Here is a 22004-nt window from a genome sequence, read left to right as displayed (position 1 = left end):
TGAGAATTTTTATCATAAAAATGGATGTTGGCTTTTGTCAGATGCTTTCTCTGCATCTATTGAGATGATCATGACATTTTTATTCCTCATTTTGTTAACGTGGTGTATCACATTAATTGATTTGTGGATGCTGAACCACCCCTGCATCCCTGGTATAAATCCCACTTGATCATGGCGTGTGATCTTTTTAATGTACTGCTGTATTTGATTTGCCAATATTTTGTTGAGGATTTTTGCATCTATGTTCATCAGCGATATTGACCTATAATTTTCCTTCTTTGTGTTGTCCTTGTCTGGTTTTGGTATCAAGATAATGTTGGCCTCATAGAATGAGTTTGGAAGCATTTTGTCTTGTTCAGCTTTTTGGAATAGTTTGGGAAGCATACATATCAAATCTTCTTTGAATGTTCGGTAGAATTCTCCAGAGAAGCCACTTGATCCTGAAATTTTGTTTTTTGGGAGGTTTTTGATTACTGTTTCAATCTCTTTACTGGTGAATGGTCTATTCAGATTCTCTATTTTTTCTTTTTTTTTTTTTTTTCTGCTTTATTTCCCCAAATCCCCCCAGTACATAGTTGTATATCTTAGTTACAGGTCCTTCTAGTTGTGGCATGTGTGATGCTGCCTTAACGTGGCCTGACAAGCAATGCCATGTCCGCTCCCAGGATCCAAACTAGCGAAACCCTGGGCCGCCACAGTGGAGTGCACGAACTTAACCACTTGGCCATGGGGCCAGCCCCTCTATTTCTTCTTGATTCAGTTTTTGGAAAATGTTTCACTGGATATAGAATGCCAAATTAAGTTTTCCTTCTAGCACTTTAAAGATGCTGCTCTGTCTTCTGCCTTGCCCTGTATCTGATGAGAAGTCAGTAACTATTCTTACTGTTTTCCTGTAGATAATGTGCCTCTTTTCTCCAGCTACTTTTATAATTTTTCTTCACCACTGGTTTTCAGCAATTTATGATTTACTTTGTCATGGTTTCCTTTATGTTTATCCTGCTTGGGGTTTATTAAACTTCTTGAATCCTTGGGGTTTTATTTTATATGATGTTTGGGAATTTTTCTACCATTTCATCAATTATTTCTTCTTCACTTGTCTCTCTTCTCTCTCTCTCTTTTTTTTTAAAGATTTTATTTTTTCCTTTTTTCTCCCCAAAGCCCCCTGGTACACAGTTGTATATTCTTCGTTGTGGGTCCTTCTAGTTGTGGCATGTGGGATGCTGCCTCAGCGTGGTTTTATGAGCAGTGCCATGTCCGCGCCCAGGATTTGAAGCAACGAAACACTGGGCCGCCTGCAGTGGAGTATGTGAACTTAACCACTCGGCCACGGGGCCAGCCCCTGTCTCTCTTCTCTTGTTCTGCTACTCCAATTACAGACACATTAGACTGTTTGATACTGTCCTACAGGTACTGAGACAATCTTTTCCTGTTTCTGGTTAGTTGTGATCGTTTCTTTGCCCTAACTTCAAGACCACTGATCTTTTCTTCTCTAGTGTCTAATCTGCTATTAAGACAATCAAGTCAATTATTCATTTCAGATATTGTATTTTTTAGTTCCAGAATTTGCTCTTTTTATAGCTTCCATTTCTCTATTGGAATTCCTTGTTTTCCCTCATTACGTTCACAATTTTCTTTAAGTCCTTGAATACATCTATATGCTATCTTAGGTTTGCATCTAATTTACCATCTGTCATTTCCAGGTGGTTATGAGTCACATTTTCCTGGTCCTTCGAGTGCCTGGTGATTTCTCACCGTGTGCTACACTGCTGAGTGACTGGACTGTGTCCCTTTCCTTAATAGAATGCTAAAATTCATTCAGGCAGGCAGTCAATTTATTTACATATTAGCACCATCCCTTCAAACTTTATTTCTAAGCTTTCTTAATACAGGTCTAGAGCATTCTTTATTGCAGAGTGACTTTCGTCCTCTCCTAAGGAGCAGCCTTTCTGGAGCCTCTACTGGACCCCAGGCTTCCCAGTGAGGCCCTTTCATTCTGGCTGGTCAGGAGTCTCCCAGACCCTGTGAGCTCCTGTCCCAGTTAATCTCATGGTCTTGGGAGCTGTCCTTTCCCCTCTGGTTGTTTTTTGCCCAACACAGCTGAGTACTGAGCTGAAGACTGGAAGCAGATTTCTGGAACTCGTTCTCCACAGCACCCCAGCCTGGGAACTCCAGCTCCTCAGTGGACCCAAAGTCGAATCTGCCTCCTCAGTTCAGTGCCACCACCATGTTCTCTTGTGCTGTCCTCCCTGTGCTGCTCTCTGAAAAGTGCCTCCAGGGAGAAGGCCAGGTCAGCGGGCTCACCATGTTCCTCTTCCCTCAGGGTCACAGACCTCAGCACCTCTTGCCTAATATCTGAAAACTGTTACTTTATATCTCTAGCTCAGTTTTATATTGTTCATGGCCAGAAGGCTATTCTAGTACCAATTATTCTACCATGGCTAGAAGTAGAAATCTTACTTTTGTTTTTATTCATCCACTGCTTGGTTTATTTAGAGATTGTTTTTAGCTCTCTAAAAATAAGCTTTTCAGTTTAGGGCCCCATGGGCACCACTAAAAGTGCTGCTGAAAAAAGGAGAAAAAAGGAGTTATTTTTCCCATTGAAAGAGGGAAGCCATTAAAACTTCACATCACTGAAGGAAGTGCTTCTCCAGTCTGCAGTCAAGAATGACAAAACTTCACCTATTTGTAAGCAGAAACCGGCAGATGTCTGGAAACACAGCAGACATTTTTTTTTCACTGTTCATTTAACATCACAATTAGAATATGGATTCATAATTCTTTCCTTGATCAAAGAAGCATTAATGATGGCAACTTTGCTGAAGATAATCTCACAGACTTGAGGACAAAAGAAATGAAGCAATGTGATTTTTTTTTTTTTGAGGAAAATTAGCCCTGAGCTAACTACTGCCAATCCTCCTCTTTTTGCTGAGGAAGACTGGCCCTGAGCTAACATCCATGCCCATCTTCCTCTACTTTATACATGGGACACCTACATAGCATGCCTGTTGCCAAGCGGTGCCATGTCTGCACCCAGGATCTGAACCAGTGAACTCCGGGCCACCGAGAAGCAGAACGTGCGAACTTAACCGCTGTGCCACTGGGCCAGGCCCCTGTAATTTGATTTTTGACCTGAAGAATTTTAGAAAATTATGGTAATCCTTGACCAGTAAACAAAATACATAGTTCTAATACCATCTGTTATTAAACGTGTTTGTGAATGTGAATCTGGGGTTTTGCTCTTGCTGTCATTAAAACTAAGGATCAAAATCAACGGGATATCAAAGATAATGATGACACATGTGTTGGCAAGTCAAAGATCACTGAACAATTTCAAGTCCTTATTTCAGTCAAACAACAGCAGCCTCATCACTGAAACTTATTTTGGAAGAAGTTTGTTTTTTATTTGATTGCACAATTTAGATTTATTTCAGTTACTTTCAGGGAATGGCCACTATACTGTACATAAAAGCAGAGAGACATACACACATAATTCTCTGTAAAAGACTGATCTTCCTTACTCAGAGGCAAAACTTTTTAATGCTATAGAATAAATCCTGATAGCTTTTAAAAGTGTGTTTATGTGATTTTTATCAGATTGTCAAAGTGGTCTTTGGACCAAGAAATACTAAGAAGTTCTACTCTACAACATCATCTTTAATGGCTGCGCAGTATGTTATGCTGCAGAACTCAGACTATATACTTATAACAGGTGCATTTATATGCAAATTATACTTCCATAAAGTTGATGTTTAAATCCACTCTGAATGAAAGAGGAATGATTATTTCTAATCTAAGGTCAAAGAAACTCACCCAAGAGCCAGCAACAAGGACAGCCAAAGCCACAGAGTGACAGAGGAGGGTGTCTTCTTGCTCGGCTTCCCCCTTCCCAGGAGAGCATCGCTGGCCCCAGCAACCGCTTAGGGTGACGTGTCTCCACGTAAGTGCCACTGCACCCTTCCCTTGGTTTTCAACATTGTTAACATCGACGTTTACTGGGTGCGGATCATGTGCTCAGCATGGACTAAAGGTTGCACAAGTTAGTTCATTTACTCCTCATGACAACTCCATGAGGTAAATAGGATCATCCCCAAGAAACAGGGAAACTGAAGTTTATGTTAGGTATCTTGTCCAGGTTCTCACAGCTACAAAGAAGTGGAGCCAGGATTCAAACCCAGGTCATTCTGACTCCAAAGCCTGTGGACACACACTCTGGCTGGAGACAGTAACTGCCGGTCTTAGAGGAAATGCTGACTCCTGCAGTCACTGTTCTGCATACCTACTGCATGCCAGACTTGCTCTGGGTGATGAGCACACGTCAGGGAACAGCAAAGTCTCTGTCCTCACAAAACTTACACTCCAACAGTAGGAGACAAGCAACACAAAACAAAAGGAACACACAGGTAATGTGTACGGTATCTTTTGTGATAATTACCAGGGAAAAGGAGAAAGAGTAGAAGAAAGGGGATGGGAATACAAGAGTGACTGTAATTTTAAATCAAGTGAGAAGTGTAGGCAAGACTGAGAAGGTGACACACGAGCAAAGCCTGAGGGAGGAGAGGGAACCACGTGACATCTGAATACAAGGTGTTTCAGGCAGAGGGGATGGCACAGGGAGATCAGTGTGGCTGAAGCAGAGAGAGCAAGACGAGAAAGAGATGAGGTGGGGGAGCTGACAGGGCTGACTGGGGGTGGTGAGGCAAGCAGGGCTGAGATCAGACGTGTGCCTAACAGGACCACTGCAGCCCCTGAGCTCAGACAGACTGCAGAGCAACTGGGGCAAAAGTGGGACTGGGTAGGAGGACGGTGACTATCCAGACCAAAGGCAACGGTCACGCTCAAGGGGCTGCACCTGGAGCCACCACCGGCCTTCCCAATGGTTTGCACGTGGTGTGTGAGAGAAAATCGGAGACGCCTTCCAGGCTGCGGGAAGGATGGAGAGCCCTCAGCAGAGACAAGGAAGGCTGAAGGAGCGGAAGGGCAGTTAATGTTTGGACACACTGAGTTCGAGATGTCTGTGAGACATCTAAGGGGAGACAGACGCTGAGCTGGCGGTATGAACCAGAGAGCAGGAAGGAGGTCTGAGCTGGCGATATCAACATCCTGTCAGAAAGCAGAAGGAATACACCGACAGCAACGCTCTGGGCCCTGCAGCCCTCGGGGCCCTCTGACCTGACTGACGTCACGGAGAGGCTCACAGCAGCACCCTTGTTCTCCATCCACACACACAAGCACCTGCCATTTTTCCATCCCTCCCAAACACCCTGCCCCTGTCCACTATCCTCCCATCTTCCTCAGCAGAAACATCAAGTTCGCCTCAGAGACAAGTATCATGGCAGGGTTAAGAGTACATGTTTTAAGTCAGAAAGCCACAACTTACAGTGTAGGTGTCATGTACTAGCTCATTTGTACAAAGGGCACAATAGGACCTCCTTCCCAGACTGTGAGAATCACCTGACATGGCAGCAGTGTCCAGAATGTGTACATGTCCTCCAAATAACAGTTCCTCTCGTTCAAGACTAAACCTGGGAGATGTGGGAAGATGGAGAAAGCACTACCTGATAAAAAGTCCACGAAAATGGCCCATTTCAGCACAAACTGATTTCAGACTGTTAACAAGGAGGATTGGAAAGAAGACTTGGGTGTTTTGAGAGAAGTGAGAAAAACGACTGGCAAATCTAAGGATAAAAGATGTGGCAGGGGGCCGGTCTGGTGGCGCAGCGGTTAAGTTCGCATGTTCTGCTTCTCAGCGGCCCAGGGTTCGCAGGTTCAGATCCTGGGTGTGGACACAGCACCGCTTGGCAAGCCATGCCGTGGTAGGCGTCCCACATATAAAGTAGAGGGAGATGGGCATGGATATTAGCTCAGGGCTAGTCTTCCTCAGCAAAAAAGAGGAGGATTGGCAGTAGTTAGCTCAGGGCTAATCTTCCTCAAAAAGAAAGAAAGAAAGAAAGAAAGATGTGGCCGAAGAATTGGGGAGACACCACTGGCTGCATGTGGGTAATTGTGGGAATTGGGTGACAGGCACATCCCCCACACTACTCTCTCTATTTTTGTATATGTTTGACATTTTCCTTAATAAAAAAGGTTAAAAAGAAATAAATGATAATAAACGGAGTAGAGGAAAGGGGGTTACTTTCTGTGTGAGGATCAGAGGAGGCGGTGGAGAGTATGGAGAATTCCAAGAATGAACGTGGGTCCCATCCCCACCAGAGACCACAGTGATGCTGGCTGTCTCTTACCTCACCAGGGAAGGTCAACAGTCTCTAAACAAACTCCCAGGCTGGCGGCCCACACTCCCCACCGTCCTATAATAGGCTCCTTCACTTGCCAACTTCATATAAAGTTGGGAGCAACTGCGAGATCAAGAGAAGGCTTACAAAGCGTGGCTGGTTTCTCCCTGATCTTCAGTCCTACTGCTATTCTTTCAACCATTTGGCACACAGCCACTGAGTCCCTACTATGCGTCGGGTACAGGGTGCTGGGGACACAAGATGAGCAAAACAGACACGTTACCTGCCTGCACAGGGAGGTCATAGAAGGGAGCATAAGATAAGGCACGCGCATGCAAAATTGCAGACTGAGGCCCAGTGGGCATTTATTCCTTCAATTTGCATCTACTGTTATTTCTCTGCGCCAGATACCTGCATGGGGGGACACTAACTCCTGGGCTGTGAGGAGTAAACGGGAATGTTTGCCAAGGCCCTGAATGCTCAACCCTGAAACCAAGAGAAGGGTCCCCCCAGACCCTGGGAGTGAAGCCCCGCCCACCGCGCTGCGGGCCCGCCCCTCAACGGCACGACCACGCCCACTCTGTTGCAGCCTGTACCCCCCCCCCGCCCCGCCCCTGGACGTATGGCCCCGCCCTCCTCACCGCGGGCCCCAACCCAACCTGACCCCGCCCCCGCCTCATGCCACCGCCCACTGCGCTCGCCCCGCCCCGTGACGTCACGGTCCCGCCCCGCGAAGCCCCGCCCCGCACACCGCCCCCCCGCCGCCCCTACCCCAGCAGCCCCGCTCCTCACCAGCTCGAACCGGTTGTTAACTCGGACGCCCTCCTTCGCTGCGCCCCGGGGGCGCTGGCCACCGGGCTCCCGCTTTGGGCCTTCTTCTTCCACATCATCGTCATCACGGAGGGCAAACTGCAGGGCGCCCGGCCCGAGGGGCTCCTGGCCGCGCTGTTCCCCCCGCAGCCTCCGGAGGGCCCGGCGCGACATAGGGCCCAACGGCCGCTGACGTCTGGAGACCGGAGAAGGAAGAGCAGCAAAGAGACGGCCGGCGCGCCTGCGCACTTACGGCGCGCTGGCGCGAGTCTGGCGTGTCGCGTCTGCGCGCTGTGGCTTTCCGGAACTTCCTGTCACCAGTCGCGTCAGAGAAGGTGAGGGCTCGTCGGGGCGAGTTCTCGCGCGAGTTGGGCGCCTCCTCGCGGAGGGTGTCTCCCGGTCTTCGGGAGGCGTGCTGGCGACTGAGGATGAGCTGGGACGCGGCGCGGCCTGCGCAGGCTCCGAGCCACCCACAGCGGGCCCAGACCTTGTTCTCCGAGTGCGCGCCGTGGGGCGGGAGGGACACGCAGGTGGGGCCGCGTGAGGAGGGGTGCGCGCAGGTGGGTGCGCTGCTGCGAGGCGTCCCGGGTGGCAGCGCGCAGGTGACAACTGAGACCTGGGGGGGCCTCAAGGGACCCTGGACTGCTTTCAGCCTGCCCCAGCGGCTGCAAGCAGGACGGGTCCTTCCTTATTAGAAGTGAGCGCATCCAAACCGAGGAGCTCCCCAGAACCGCGGATTTCTGGACGACCGCCTGCCCAGGATAGACTGGAACTGAATCTTAAAGGATCGTCCTGGGAGTTTGCTTTTTATTGTCATTAACACGCCCCAGGTGATTCTCCCGTACATCTAGTATGGGAATCCGTGGTGTAAGGCGGAGGCTCGCCACCGTGACTTACTGTGCGTCCTAACCTCCTAGGGAGAGTTTTGCAAAAAAGATGAAGGACCGACCCCTAGAAATTCCGAGGTGGGGTCCGACATTGATATTTCTTAAAAGCTCTCCAGGGGATTAAAATGTGCAGGCAGGGTTGAGACCCCTTCACTGCAGAGGTCCAAATGCAAGAGCAAGATGTTGTGGCGTGAAGGTCCCTCCCACGGTGACAGAGAGAGGAGGGGGCAACCTCGGGTGTGGGGATGGCTCTCACTGTGGAGCCAGGCCAGGCACTGCTGGGAGGTACTATAGGTGTTCCCCCTTTTACAGGTAAATAAACTAGAACTCGGAAAGTAACTGGCCCAGGTAGGATATGGATTTGCATTCTGGTCTGTGGTTGCAGAGTTCAGATGAGGAAGGCCACTGGCAAGGACTGAGAAGAGGAGGCAGGGACAGGGTGGGTCATGGCCTCTGGGATCCCTCTCCTCTGACCCCTGAGCTCCACCCCAGCCCTCCCCCTCATAAGTCTGAGTGTTCCTCACTTAGGTTGGGAGTTGAGGGGAGAGAGAGAGAGAGGGAGGGAGCGTGTGTGTACATGTGTGCGTGGCTGGTCTGTCAGCCTGTACTGGTCACTAGGATCTTGAAGCACTTCACACTGAATGGCACATACCGGCTGTCTCAAGGCCCCCACATGTCCCGCTCCCCCCACCCCCCTGGAGAGTTCCCTAGAACAGCCCCTTCCACAATCCAGCTACTAAAGGGTTATGCTCAGCACAGCACAGGCGGGACCTCCAGGACACCCCACTCCTGTCCATTCTGATTGTTGAGAGGCAGGCTTGTTGTTAAATAGATGTTGTGTCACCCCTGGTCAAGTGGTGTGACCAATTTATGCAGGCTCCTTGCCTTGCCTGTGAAGGGAAACTTGGGGAGTCTCAGCCTGGAGCTGCTTTCTACTCTGTGCTCCACAAGACAGCGGCCACGTGACACCGTGAGGGATGCGGCCTCAGGCCCAGCCTGAGTGGTGACCTCCCTGAACAGGCAGCTTTGAACATGCGTCTCCCCACACCACCTCAGGCCTAGTCCTCAGCAAGGAAGGGTTGGTTGTAAACAGTTCTGGAGTGAGTGACTTCCATGAGTCAAGAGCTAAATCAGGTGGGGTGGAGGCAGGCTTGGCTCAGTGGGCTGACCCTACAGCTTTCTGTACCTGGGGTCAGTGGGCGGTGAGGCCAGCAGTGAGAAGATGGAAGAGGCAGTAACGCCCCCTCTTGACCTCACCTTCAAGCTCGTGGGGACCCCTCTCAGCTCAGCCCAGCTGTCTCAGGATGGGCTTTCGTTTCCAAGTCCTCCTGTGTGGATTAGAACCCCAGCTTCCCCGCATTGGGAGTGTGAGCCTGCACATTTCCCCACCTGTGGAATTAGGAGACTGATGACAACGGTGCTCACCTCACAGGAGCGTCTGCCTGTGAAGGGGGCTGCAGGGGTGCTCGCCTTCTCACTGCTGGCTGTGCAACTGGGGCACTTCCTTACCCTCTCTATGCCTGTTATCTTGTTTTAAATAGGAATACTACTACTGCCTGCTCAGGGCAAGTGCTGGGAGCTGGCGTGTTTCTACTGGCTGGCCTAAGCATGTGTAACTGCATCTCCTGGACCCCAGCTGATGACAGCATCCTCTCCCACAGGCCTGCCTGTGACAGGCCCTGTCCCTGTGTGGCAGGCTTTAGAGCCTGGCGTCCAATAGGCCTGGGTGGAGGTCCAGGAGAGCTGTGTATCTTTGGCTAAATTCCCTTGCCTCTTTGACCCTCAGTTTCCTCATCTGTAAGGTGGAATGACAACAGAAGCCACATCCCAGGCGCATGTGGACAGGCAGAGCACAGAGGTGCTCCTCTAACCATTCTCCTGAAGAGCAGGGTGCAGCTGCCCCCACCCTGGGAACCCTGAGGGAATCATGTGCTCAGAGGGCAGGAATAGAGACCTGGGGATGAGGCCAAAGGGCCCCCAGGCAGCAGGCTGAGCTGCTGTCCCACATGCAGCCCTGCTGGCCGTAGGACCAAGACGACCAGATTATGAAGTTTGGCATTGAGGACGGGAGTCACCTGAGCACCCTTGTCTCGTGATGGGCATCCTGACTATGCACCAGAGGGCAGGTGGCCCCTCAGAGCCCGGCTTCCACCCTTGGAGAATGTGCCCACTGCTGCGCTGACAGTCCTCAGTCCACACCGCAAACAGGAGATGAGACCACCTTTATTAGGCCAAGAGTGGCTGTGTGTACAAATTTACAGAGCGCCTCCCTGTACCAGGACACAAGCACTGCCAAGGCCCTCAGGCCAGCACCATCCTGGACCTCCGGGTGTGTGAGGATGGCAACGCCAACCGTGTGGCAGATGGCTGGGGCATGGATGCCCGGCAGGGGTCAGGGAGTGAGCTGTGCCTCAGACCTTCCAAATGGAAGGGTAGGATGCCTGGGCCGCCTGCCAGGAGAATCTCAGCCCACTCCGAGGCTTCCCAGGGCCTCCGAAGCCCACGTCCCTGCTAAGAGAGGGCAGATGCAGGCAGGTGCTCCGGTCCACCTGGGGACCCAAGCGCCCTGGTCCAGCCTGGATGTCCACACAAGGAGGGGAAGCTGCTGTGTTCTCATCCCCGGGCTGGAGAAAAGAACAACATGGGGCAGGGGGCTCCCCCAGAGCCCCACCACCTGAAATCCTCTGCCCTACCTTCAAAGTGCCCTCCTTCCTGTCTGCGTGAGAAATCCAGCCCATTCCCTGCCCCACCCAAGGAATCCCAGGAGGAAGCCCTCCCCCAGGGAGGGTCCTGGAGTGAGCCTGACCCCAAGTGAACTCTGGGGTCAGAAACACGTATATAAATATATAGGCTGTGTTTATATATATTATATAAATGTATCTATTATGTATATATGTACATGCACAATCCAGGGGGCAGGCTGGCCTCAGGATGGCAGTTTCTCAGCCTGGTCCAGGACTAGCCTGGCTCCTCCCTGGAGGCCTGGCCTCTTGAAGAGCCTCCAGCCAGGTGCCTGGGGTGGCCAAGGGCCATCACTTAAAGTCAAGAGTCCAGGTGCTAGGGATATAGAGGGACTGGGTCTGGCGGGCACGGCGCGGCGTGGTGTTGAGAGCATCCACGCTCTTGCGGCTGGAGCGCACCACGTCTGCCACAAAGCTGGTACAGTCGCTGCAGACGTCCTTCAGGATGCAGCCGTGGGTATAGATGTGTGGGAACTCCTCCTCCACACTCCGCTGAGGCCCCTGCAGCGATCTGGGGTGGGAGAGGGCTGTCAGGGATGTCCCCCCATCAGGCAAACACATTTTGGGAATGAATGTGCCATGCAAAGTTCATCCTGGCAAAAGCTGACCACCTGGCTCAGTTTCCATCTCACAGTACTCAACCCCGGGAGCCCCCCAAGATATCTGTGTCTCAGATCTCTGTTTCCTTCAGGGGTCCCAGCAACCCCCCACCACCTCCCAGCTCCAAGTTACTGTCAGTGCCTGACCACCAGGGCGACAGCAGCAGAGGGCAAAGGAACGCACTGGAAGACGTCTCTCCTCGATGGTGGTGTGGTTTTGGCAGCTGACAGCCTCTGAGGACTCTCAAAGCCCAGGGTGTAAACAGGGATGTGTGCAAACTTCTTAGAAGGCATCTTCATCTACAACACACAGAGGGAGGTGTGGACAAAGCTGTCCCACAGAGACAGCCCAGGCACACTCGCCACCCCTGTGACTGGCCACCTGCGTGGCAGCAGGGGTGAGCCTTGTCAGTGCCATCAAGTCAATCCCGACTCCTAGCGCCCCTGTGGACAGCAGAGCAGAGCCCTGCCTGGTCTTTGTGGTGCCAGCCTTTCCTCTTTTAGCTCTCTATCAGACAATGCTCCGCAGCTATTCATGGGGTTTCCATGGCCAATTTTTCCAGAACTGGGCAGCTAGGTCCTTCTTCCTAAGAGGTGAGCCTAGAGACCACCATTTGACCCCACATGCTGCCTGGTGCCTGAAGGCACGTACCTCCTGGCATGCTACACGCCCCGCTGCGTCTGCTCACCTGCAGAGGCACTTCTCAGAGCATGACTGCCTTTTCGTGCCACACAGATCGAGCATCATGCCCTGTGTGCAATATACACTTAACACTGATGAGATGGGAGTTTTTCCACAGCCAAGTGGCAGGGTTTGAAAATAGTGGTGGCAAAAATCCCTCTTAAGCGGATTCTTGTTTCTGGGCTGAGGCGTAATGAGGTGACATGCTTCTAACCGTAACAGTTCTTTCATCTCTGTGCACGCCTGCATGTACCCACACCCCAGCTGCTAAAGAACCCCTCCAAAAACACTCAAGGAAGGTGCAGTGTCAGAAGGTAGGTCTTTTAGAGGGAAGTGAAGGGTTCCTTGGCACTGGCCTACTAACATGGAATGTTAAAAAAAAAAAAAAAAAAAAAAGGCCACCTATAACGGTCTTCAAAAACTGCAGTCTTGGAAAGTGTAGGATGGATTCTGCCCAGAGGAGGGAGACAGAGGAGGTGACTGTGAGGGTGGGATCATCTGACAGGAGACAGCAGGGCCTCTGTCCCCGCACCATCCCTCCTTCCCCAGACAAGCCAAGTCAGGCTGCAGGACACCTCAGACCCCTGGGGCCTCGCTCAGACTTCATGTGGTCCTCACCTTTATGCTACAGGAAGCGCAGACCGCTCTGGAAGGGAGAGAAGAGGGAGAGCAGCGTCAGCTTGAGGAGACGAGGAAAGAGCTGGTGCCCAGCCTCCATGTCCCACCAGCACACAGGCCAGCTGACCTCAGCCTCTGCCTCACCCCGGGTACTTCAGTGTTCTTTCATTTCACTCCCAAATCTTGCTTTTCTTTTTGCTTAGCTCTACACGCAAAATACTTCTGCCTCTCACGGCTCCTTCTTCAGAATATCTGGTCCGCACTGTGCCTCACACGCCTTGCCAGAGAAGCAGCGTCTGGGGCAGAGGGGCCTCAGCTGAGATGCTCAGGTTGAAGCAGAGAGTCACATTTTTTTAAATTCCCCATACATGATTTCAAAAGGAAATACCTTCTTTGTTTTAAAAAGTGAAACATTAGAGAGAACTGTAATTTAGACAGAGGAGTCCTCCCCTGTAAGGCACATCCTCAGAGATGACCCCTGCCAGCAGTGCAGTTTCCGTTCTCCACGTCTGAGCATACGTTAACAAAAATATACATTTGAAATAAAAATAAATGAAATGGGGTATTATGCAGACTATTCTATAAAGATACATCAGGGACGACTCTACATTAGTACAAATCGTCCAAATTCACTTTTTAGAACAAGGGACCTTGTTCTCTTGCGTGGATGCCCCATCAACAAACCTCTGGGTTAATTTAATTTTATTTTGTTGTGGTCAGGGAACACACTTTGTATAACTTGAATCCTTTGACATTTTTGAGACTTGTTTTACGACCCAGGATATAGTCTATGTTGGTAAGTGTTCTCCGTGCACTTGAGAAGAAGGCACATTCTGCTGTTGTCGGGGAGCGTGTTCTGTAAATGTCAGTTAGATCAAGTTGGTTGATAGTGTTGTTCAAACCTTCTATATCCTTAGTGTTTTTCTGTCTACAAGTTTTATCAGTTGTTGAGAGGAGGGTACTGAAATCTCTAATTATAATCGTGGATTTATCCGTTTTTCCTTGCAGTTCTATCAGGTTTTTTGCTCCATGTATTTTGAATCTCTGTTGTTAGGTGTAGAAAATGTTCAGGATTATTATTTCCTCCCTTTCTCATTATGAAATGAACTCCTTTATCTCTGGTAATATTCTTTGCTCTGCAGTCTACTTAGTATGATATTAATATATCAACTCTAGCTTTCTTGAGACTAGTCTTGGCATGGTACATCTTTCTCCATTCTTCTGCTTCTAACCAATTCCTATCTTTTTATTTAAAGTGCATATCTTGTAGGCAGCAGAGAGCTTTGCTTTCTTTTAATCAATCTGGGAAACTCTGCCTTTTAACTGGGTTGTTTAGGCCATTTAGAGTTAATGCAACTACTGATATGGTTGGGTGTAAGTCTATCATCTTGCTATTTGTTTTGTCCTAAATTTTCTTTGTTCCCTTTTCCTTTTTCTGCCTCCTGTATTAATCAAGTGTTTTTTATGATTCCATTTTATCTTCTTTGTTGACTTAGAAGCTATTGCTCTGTTTTGTTATTTTACTGGTTGCTTTCGGGCTTATAGTATATGTCTTTAATTTAACACAGTGTATCTTCAAATATGTTACCACTTCATGTAGAGTATAAGAAACTTATAATAGCATACTTCCAATTTACCTGCCCCCCCCCCGCCTTAATGCTACTGTTAGAATACTTTTTATTTATAGATATGTTATAAACCCCACAATACATTGTTACTAATGTGTTTTGTGTTTTTTTTTTTTTTTTTTGCATGCCTGGTAATCTTTGATTAGATGCCAGACATTGAATTTTACCTTGTTGGGTGGTGGATATTGGTTTACCTTTTAAAGAGTTATAAGAAAATAATCTTATATATTTGTCTTAGTAGTTGCTACTTCTAGTGTCCTTCATACCTTTGAGTAGATTCAGATTTCCATCTGGTATCATTTTCCTTCTATGTGAAGGACCTCATGTAACATTTGTTTCTATGGCTTTGCTGGTGAAGAATTCTTTTGGCTTTTGTATTTCTGGAAATGTCTTTACTTTGGCCTTTGTTTTTGAAAGATATTCTTGCTGGGTATAGAATTCTAGATTGACAATTTTTTTCTTCTTTAAAGCTGTTGCTTGCATTGTTTCAACGAGAAATCTGCAGTCATCTTTGTCTTTCCTCTGTACATAACATGTCTTTATTTGCTAGCTGATTTTAATAATTTCTTTTTATCACTGCTTTTAATCAATTTGATTACTATGCGCATTGGTTTGATTTTATTCATGTTTCTTGTGCTTGGGGTTCATTGAGTTTCTTGTGGGTTTATATTTTTTATCAAATTTGGAAAAACTTTTTAGTCATTATCCCTTCAGATACTTTTTCTGTCCCCCACTTCCCTTTGGGAACTTTAATTACACCTCTATAAGGGTTTTTAATGTCATCCCACAGCTCATTGATGCCTTTTTCATTTTTCTAATTCTTTTTTCTCTCAATGTTTTCATTTTGGATGGTTTCTATTGCTCTCTTCAAGGTCTCTAGTCTTTTCTTCTGCACATTCTTCTGAATGTCTAATCTGCCATTAATCTCATCCAGTGCAATTTTCATCCCAACCATTCTAGTTTTCATGTCTAGAGGTTTGATTTGTGTCTTCTTTATATCTTCCATGTCTCTAACTTTTTGAACATATGAAATGCAGTTCAAAACTATTAATGTCCTTATCTGCTAATTCTAACATCTGCACCCATTCTGGGTGATTTTGATTGATTTTTCTCCTCATGGGTCATGTTTTCCTGGTTGTTGACATGCCTGATAATCTTTGGTTGGATGCCAGGTGTCTCATCTTGCTGGGTGCCGGACAGTTTTCCTTCCTCTTCTTGAGCTTTGATCTGGGAAGCAGTTAAGGTACTTGGGAAGAGTTTGCTCCTTTCGGGTCTTGCTTTTGTGTTTGGTTAGGTCTGGAGCAATGCTCAGTCTAGGAGTGCTTATTCCCACTAGTGAGACAAGACTTTCTGTGTATTCCACTCAGTGGCCCACACGTTGCATTTCCACCATGGCTGGTGGCAACAGACACCATTCCTAATATGTTCTTTTAAGCCTTTAGCACGGGGTCAGTAAACATTTTCTGTAAAGGGTCAGATAGTAAACATTCAGATGTGACTAAATGAACTATGAATGTCTTTAACTGTGTTCCAATAAAACTTTATTTACAAAACAGGCAGTGAGCCAGATTTGGCTCATGGACTGGCATTCACCACTCCCTGCTTCAGACGATTCTTCCCTAGCCTTCAGTAACTTTCTTGCATCTATGTGCTGATCAGTACTCTGCTGAATACTTGAGGGGGACCTTCTGCCGGTCTGAAGCCTGCTCTGTGGACAGCTCTCTCCCTCTGGAAATCTGCACTGAGAACTCGAGCTGCTGTGGTCTCCCTGGGTTCGCAGCTTTACCTCCTCCTGCTCAAGGAACTGAGCAGGCTCTGACTCAGGACCTAGAAACTCCAGGCAGTTGGGGCAGTCACAGAACTCACCCTGTCTGCTTCCTGTTTGTTGCCTGATACCAAGTGTCTTGAAAACCATTGTTTCATGTTCCTTGGTTTATTTGTTTATTTATTTGCTTGTTTCAGGTAGAAGGTGCCTGTTCTACTGCCTGTTACCCCACCTTGGCTGAAAGTGGGAGACCCTTAGCTATTAAACTTTAAATTAAAAGCTAATTCTTTTCCTTTGTTGCACTAGCCATGGTGCATGATGGAACATCCCCACAATCAAGGACAGTTCTATTACACAGTGCTGGCCTAGAGGCTCTTTCCTCCTCCCTCCCATGCTAACTCACAGCCAAGGTGCTTACAGAAGGCTCACCTCTTGCAAAAAAGACAGGTGGGTGGCCAGGAGAACAGTGAGAACTTGGTACGGCAGCAGCAGCAAATCTGTAAGGAAAGGCCTGGTTAGAGCCCAGTTCTGTCCCAGCTCACTGGGTCCAGCCCCATCCTCACCTGTACCGCACCCAGGGCTCTTGTCCACAGGCTGGGCTGCCTCACCTTCCCCTTCTTCAGGCTGCTGAAGAGCTCCTTGTTCTGCAGGAACTTCTCCATCTCGGCCTTCACCAGCACACGGCGCACATCCATCACCTCCTCCACAGTCAGGGCAAGGCTCTCCACAGGGTGGCTGAACTCCTGTGGCAGGTCATTCATGCCCTCAGGGCTGAGGCCTCTCAGGAGGCCTTCACAAGTTCCTCTCCCCGCTGAGGACTTGGCATCTTCCTGACCTCAGTGTTCCCAAGCCCAGAGACTTCTTAAAATGCCCTATTCTTCAGTTCATCCATACCTGGGAGCCAAACATGCTCCCCATACCTTCTCTGATGGTGCCCTGGTGCTACAGGCAAGGTTTCCTGTGACGTGGCCTTGCCCACCATCCAGTCTGCCCCCATTCCCTCAGTGACCCTTTCCTTAGGCTCCCCTTCAGACCATCCCCACCTTGGTTCACAGTGCCCCAGACCTGAAACATCTGCCTCCCACCGTGTTCCCCACTGTAGCCAACCAAACCGAGCTGGGCTCCCCAGGCCCACTTCCCCACTCCGGGGATCCTGCACAGAGCTGCCTCCTGCACACGGCCTCGTGTGGCGCTCACATCCCATGGGGCTCTGTGTCTGCCTGTCCACAGGCAGCAGGTGTCTTACTCGTCACCACCGCCTGGCCTTTGGGCCGCCGTGGTGAGCACACCCTGTTCTGCCCCAGGGCTTAGCAGAGTCCCAACTCCTCAGCCTCTCAAAGTCTCTCTTCTATAAAGGGGGTTGTCCTTCGACTCCGCTGACATCACATGTAAAGCCACTGGCACAATGCCTGGCACCTAGCATTAAAAATGCCAGCTCCCGAGATCCCGAGGCGTCGGGGGCCCTGGTCTGTGAGGGTGCCACAGAGACAGAGGCTGCACAGTGTCTTTAGTTTCGGGTTTTCAGTGGTTATCCTCTTTAGGGCTGCTGAACACCTGCTGGTGGGTGGCATTCGGGGAGGGTCAAGACCCCCCTGTGCTCTTCTCCACTCTGGCCTGGAGTGTCAGGTCCTCTGGCCTCTGATTTCTGTATCCAGCAGCCTGACAGTGCTGTTTATGTTTGACCGATCCCGCTCTCAACCTTATAGACATTACATTAACTGCACTGGTGGCCAGCAGGTCTCATGCTGGGTGCAGAGACCAGCAGGTGGCTCGTCAGACTGAGCTATGAGTATGTGCTCAGGGCGGAGGCAAGGTCACTGAGGTCATCCCACGTTTGACAGCAAGATCTCTCAGAAAGCACTCTCAAGATTGCTGAAAAAACACTGATGGGCCTTGCCATTAAAATATGTCCCACAGTTCCCTGACACCCCTTCCTCCAGAAGGGAGCCTTTCCATTCCCCTGAGGGGGCCTCAGTTACTCGCTTGTAAGGAACAGATTAAAATGAAAATGACAATGCATCCCTTCTGAGACTTACTCATAAAGATACTGGTTTCTGCCCTGCTCTTTCTCAGACCACGTGCTCTGGGGGATGCCAGCCGCCATGTCGGAGGACACTCGAGCAGCCTGTGGGAGATCTACGTGGGGAGGAACTGAGGCCTCCTGCCCACAGCTGGGTGAGGCGCCACCTTGGAAGTGGCTCCTCCAGCCCCAGTCCAGCTCTCAGCTGAGACACAGCCTCTGCTGACACCCCAGCTGCAGCCCGTTGAGAGGCCTCGAGCCAGCACCACCCTGCTGAGCCACTTCTGGACTCCCCTAACCCTCAGAAATGGTGTGAGATAATGAATGTTTATTGTTTTAAGCTACTAAGTTTGAGAGTAACTTTTCATGCAGCAATAGAGAAGACAGAACTCAAAGCAGACGCCTGCCCTTCAGGGAGGAACCGAATGGTGTCACTGCCTTACATTTATGTGGCACTTCTATCTTTCAAAGCATTTTAATGTCTGTCCTCATTTGAGCCTCTTGATGAGACTTCAACGAAGCAGTGAGGACGCACACACCAGGAATGCCCTCCACACGCCCCAGAGCCACCACGGCCTCAGGCTCTTCCACTCCTTTGATGAAATCAGACACCCAGGCTCACATCCAAAATGGGGGCCTCAAAACATCAGCAAGTGCCAGCTCTTCACAGTGATGAGTCAGACAAAATTTATAGCTAGGAAACCAAGGTACAGAGAGGGTGAGAGCACTGTGGCAGAGCGGGGCCGGAGTCAAGGTCTCAGCCCAGTGAAACGCTCTCCTGTCGCATCATGCTGCCTTCAAGACGTCCAGCTTTCTCATCAGTCCTAACCCCACAGAGATGGGACTAAGAACTGTCCCCTTAGCCAGGTCCTTCTCTGGCCAGAGGCTGCACTGCCCAGAAGCCCAGAAGGTGGCAGCAGAGACCAAGCTCTCCAGACACAGGCTCAAGCACAGACCCAGCCACAGCCCCGGAGGGAGCCACCAGAGTTCCAGAACACATGCTGGGGCCTGGTCCTGGGGAGGCAGAAGATGAGCGCCCAGGAGGCCCCCACCCAGATGCCCTGCATGGCAGCGCCTCCTCACTCACCAGCCACAGGTGATGGGCGTCTGGGGCCTCAGAGGCCTCCTGCCTGCCCTCCTCAGGCCTGTCCTCCTCCCTTGAGCCCAGGTCACTGCGTGGGAGGGGGCTGGAGTCAGGTTGGGACTGGACGCTCACAGGGAAGGAACCTGGAAGACGAGCAGGGAAGCCCTGTCAGGACAACCTGGCAATAATTCTGATCTGGGAGGGCTGTGCCCCGGGGACAAGGGAGACAGCCTGCCAGGCAGGAAATGGGTGGGGTGGGGGCATAATCAAGCAAAAGGTCAAATAGAGAGCGTGTCACCCATGTCAGGGGCCCATGCAGTGGGGCAGGCCCAAGGGACCCCTGAAGGGGCCCCACATCAGAGCCCCATGAACGAGCCAACACTGGGAGTCCCATGCTGCAGCCAGCAGTGCAGGCCACGCAAAGCACAGACAGCAATGGCCACGTAAGAAGTCCTTCCTCCTCCACTGGTCCCACATGCTGCACTATACCAGAGACCCCGAAGGACAGAGAAGGACAGAGGAGGAGGCGGCAGACTCGCCTCCTCCACAGGGTCTCTGAGTCTGGAGGACAGTTCAGGGGAGACAGCAAGAAGTGGAACTGACCTGGCCTAGACCTCTTCACACCAGAGAGTGAGTCATAACTATCAAGTGGGACCATCCTGAGAGGGGCCAGAGAGCGAGAGCATGGCTCAAGGTGATCATGAGGGCAGAGAAGGGGGCCTGGCTGTGTCTGGTGGGAGGCAGTGGGTGGGCTGACAACCCCATGTCGTATCTGCAGTTCATGGAGCACAGCCCTTACAACAGTGGGACTAACGAAGTGTGTGACCAGGAGAGTTATTCGGGCCTCTGTGCTGACTGACAGGGAAAGGAGGAGGCTCACAAGAAATCTCAAGTGACAAGTCAGGTTCCAGAGTGGTGTGTGCTGCATAGCCCATCTGGTTCACTGTAGACACGTTTCCATTGACAGAAAAAGAAGACTAGAAGAATCTGTCAATCATCCATCCGTCTTTCCATCCATCTATCCATCTGCCATCTGTCTATCCACCTATCCATCTGTCTATCCATCCGTCATCCATCATCCAGCCATCTATCCAGCCATCATCCATTCACCCATCTGTCCATCCATCTACCTCTCCATCTGTCTATCTATCTGTCCATCTGTCTGTGTATCTGTCATCCGTCCTTCATCCATCATCCATCCTTCTATCCATCCATCCATCCATCATCCATGCATCTGTCCATTCATCTATCCATCTGTCCATCAGTCATCCTTCCTCCATCCGTCATCCATCCATCTATCCAGCTTTTTTTCTATATACCAATATATTACTAATTATCTCTAGGTAATAGAATCATGGGAATTTTTTTAAAGTTTTTTCTAATGTTTTACAATGAATATGGATTACTAATTTAATAAAAAACGTTTTCAAGTTAAAGTGGGGATGCCTGCCTGAGGTGACGAGGCGAGGCTGGGCTTGAACTCTCACACCTTCTTGCAGGCTGAGCTCCGGCACCCACTGGGTGCTGCCTGCTCAGAAGACAATGGGGCCCTGGCCACAGGACACGCGCCCGCAGGACAGATTCGAGGGAGAAAGGATGAGAGGCAGCACTTGCCCTGCTCCTGGGTGCTGGGCCTCCAGGCGTGCACGCTGCCTGCGCGGGGCCGGGATGGCTCCAACCCTCCTGGGGGCTGAGTGGCTGGCTGCAGGCCAGAGGCCACTTCGCTCCGGAGCTGGACCAGGTCGTGCTCCGAGAAGGAGCGGTCCCGCTTCAGTGTCACCTCCCCACACGGAGACTCTTCCTCCTGTGGACACATCAGACCCGACCCTGCCCCAACCACTCTGCCCACCAGTCCCTTCTGTCCGTCCCTGGACTTAGACAGAGGACACAGAGAGTCCTGGGGCCGTGCTCTGCTCACTGCCCAGCCCGACCAGCCTCTGGGCAGTGGAAGGCAAGTGCCTCAAAACCAAACCCTTGCCTGAGGCCTCCAGAAAGTCCTGTAGAGGACAGGTATGGTGTCAGGTGGAGCCCACTGAGATGGCCACTGTCCCTGGACTCGGAGGGCAGTGAGGACAGGATGAGGAGCCAGGCAGGGACATCAACCAGGGGGCTGCTCAGCTTCCTGGCCCCAAGGTGATGGAGCACTTCCACTTCAGCCCTTTTTGTGCTGCAGGAACATGTCCACTATCCCAGTCACCCTTCTGAGCCACCAAGATGGGAAAGTGTCCCTGAGCCCTGCCATGGCTGCTCCCAGGGCAGACCCAGCCCCACAGCAGGACACCAGCTTCAAAGGAGGGCACTGCCCGCAGCCCTGAGCAGCAGATGCCCCACATGGTGGGATGCCGAGCCCCGGCTTGGCTGGGCCCCTTCTCCCTTCTTGCCTACCCCTCCCCCTCCTCCTCCCAGGTCTCTTTTCAGGAATCTGTGGGCTCTGACCTCAGACGTGTTCATCTCCTCCATCTCAGCCAAGGTGGGCGCCTTGAGCAGGACCCGGGGTCGCGGGCGCTGAGCGCTGCTCCCAGCATCCATGACGGACAGGTTGATGCAGGAAGTGGACTTGATGTCCCCAGAGCAGGCATTGAGAATGCAGGGCAGAGAGCCAAACCCTGGGGAGGCAGGGAGGTGGGGCAGGGCAGGACAGTGAGGGAAAGGAGGGGAGGGAGGGAGGGGAAGGAAAGGGCGGGAAAGGAAGAGGAGGGGTGTCCCACGCTCACCCCGGCCACCCCAGCACTCGCCCCCTACTGGGCGCAGCCTCCGCTCCTGCTTGATTTCCTCCAAGATCTTCTCGTGCAGGGTCCTCTGCTTCTGAGGTAGGGGGCGAAGCCTTCTCTCGGAGACCTGCAAGGGGCATGGCGGCTCTAGCTGGGAGGGGCAGTGGGGCCACGACATGGACGACACACTTGAGCTAGGGAGGAGCCCTGTCTGAGGAGTACTCCTGAC

The 22004-nt window shown here is 50.7% G+C and overlaps 2 protein-coding genes and 1 long non-coding RNA gene across 8 annotated transcripts in view; 1 reads left to right on the top strand and 2 right to left on the bottom strand.

Moving 5' to 3' along the window:
- Positions 1–7353, bottom strand: part of TCF25 (transcription factor 25) — a 30148-nt gene extending 22795 nt beyond the window's left edge. The window contains exon 1 of the mRNA XM_001488412.7: positions 7023–7353. Coding sequence (XP_001488462.5) covers positions 7023–7214 — 192 coding nt within the window. The 5' untranslated portion in view covers positions 7215–7353. The remainder of the gene's footprint in view (positions 1–7022) is intronic.
- Positions 7235–20500, top strand: LOC106782952 (uncharacterized). Of its 2 annotated transcripts, none has more exons than XR_002806905.2 (3): positions 7235–7375; positions 12581–12716; positions 18034–20500. It is a non-coding gene; the product is annotated as an uncharacterized lncRNA (long non-coding RNA). The 2 variants fall into 2 exon arrangements; XR_001380373.3 differs by lacking the exon at positions 18034–20500 and adding an exon at positions 15752–16244.
- The window catches only part of SPIRE2 (spire type actin nucleation factor 2), a 31941-nt gene continuing 20069 nt past the window's right edge, over positions 10133–22004 (bottom strand). For 2 of the 5 annotated variants that reach the window (XM_023637573.2, XM_023637568.2), the window contains exons 7-15: positions 21779–21902; positions 21501–21670; positions 20679–20868; positions 19068–19207; positions 16569–16703; positions 16390–16457; positions 12568–12595; positions 11452–11567; positions 10133–11179 (exon numbers count right to left, since the gene is read on the bottom strand). In XM_023637573.2, the coding sequence (XP_023493341.1) occupies positions 10960–11179; positions 11452–11567; positions 12568–12595; positions 16390–16457; positions 16569–16703; positions 19068–19207; positions 20679–20868; positions 21501–21670; positions 21779–21902 (1191 nt within the window). In that variant the 3' untranslated portion in view covers positions 10133–10959. Of the gene's footprint in view, positions 11180–11451; positions 11568–12567; positions 12596–15719; positions 16023–16389; positions 16458–16568; positions 16704–17996; positions 19208–20678; positions 20869–21500; positions 21671–21778; positions 21903–22004 lie in introns of those variants that run through there. The other 3 variants (XR_011437447.1, XM_014738313.3, XM_014738312.3) reach the window with 3 other exon arrangements.

This window comes from Equus caballus, chromosome 3 (assembly GCF_041296265.1).
Source record: "Equus caballus isolate H_3958 breed thoroughbred chromosome 3, TB-T2T, whole genome shotgun sequence".
NCBI classification, from domain to species: domain Eukaryota; kingdom Metazoa; phylum Chordata; class Mammalia; order Perissodactyla; family Equidae; genus Equus; species Equus caballus.
Note: the sequence above shows the minus strand (reverse complement) of the source record. Positions and strands in the feature narration are given on the sequence as shown.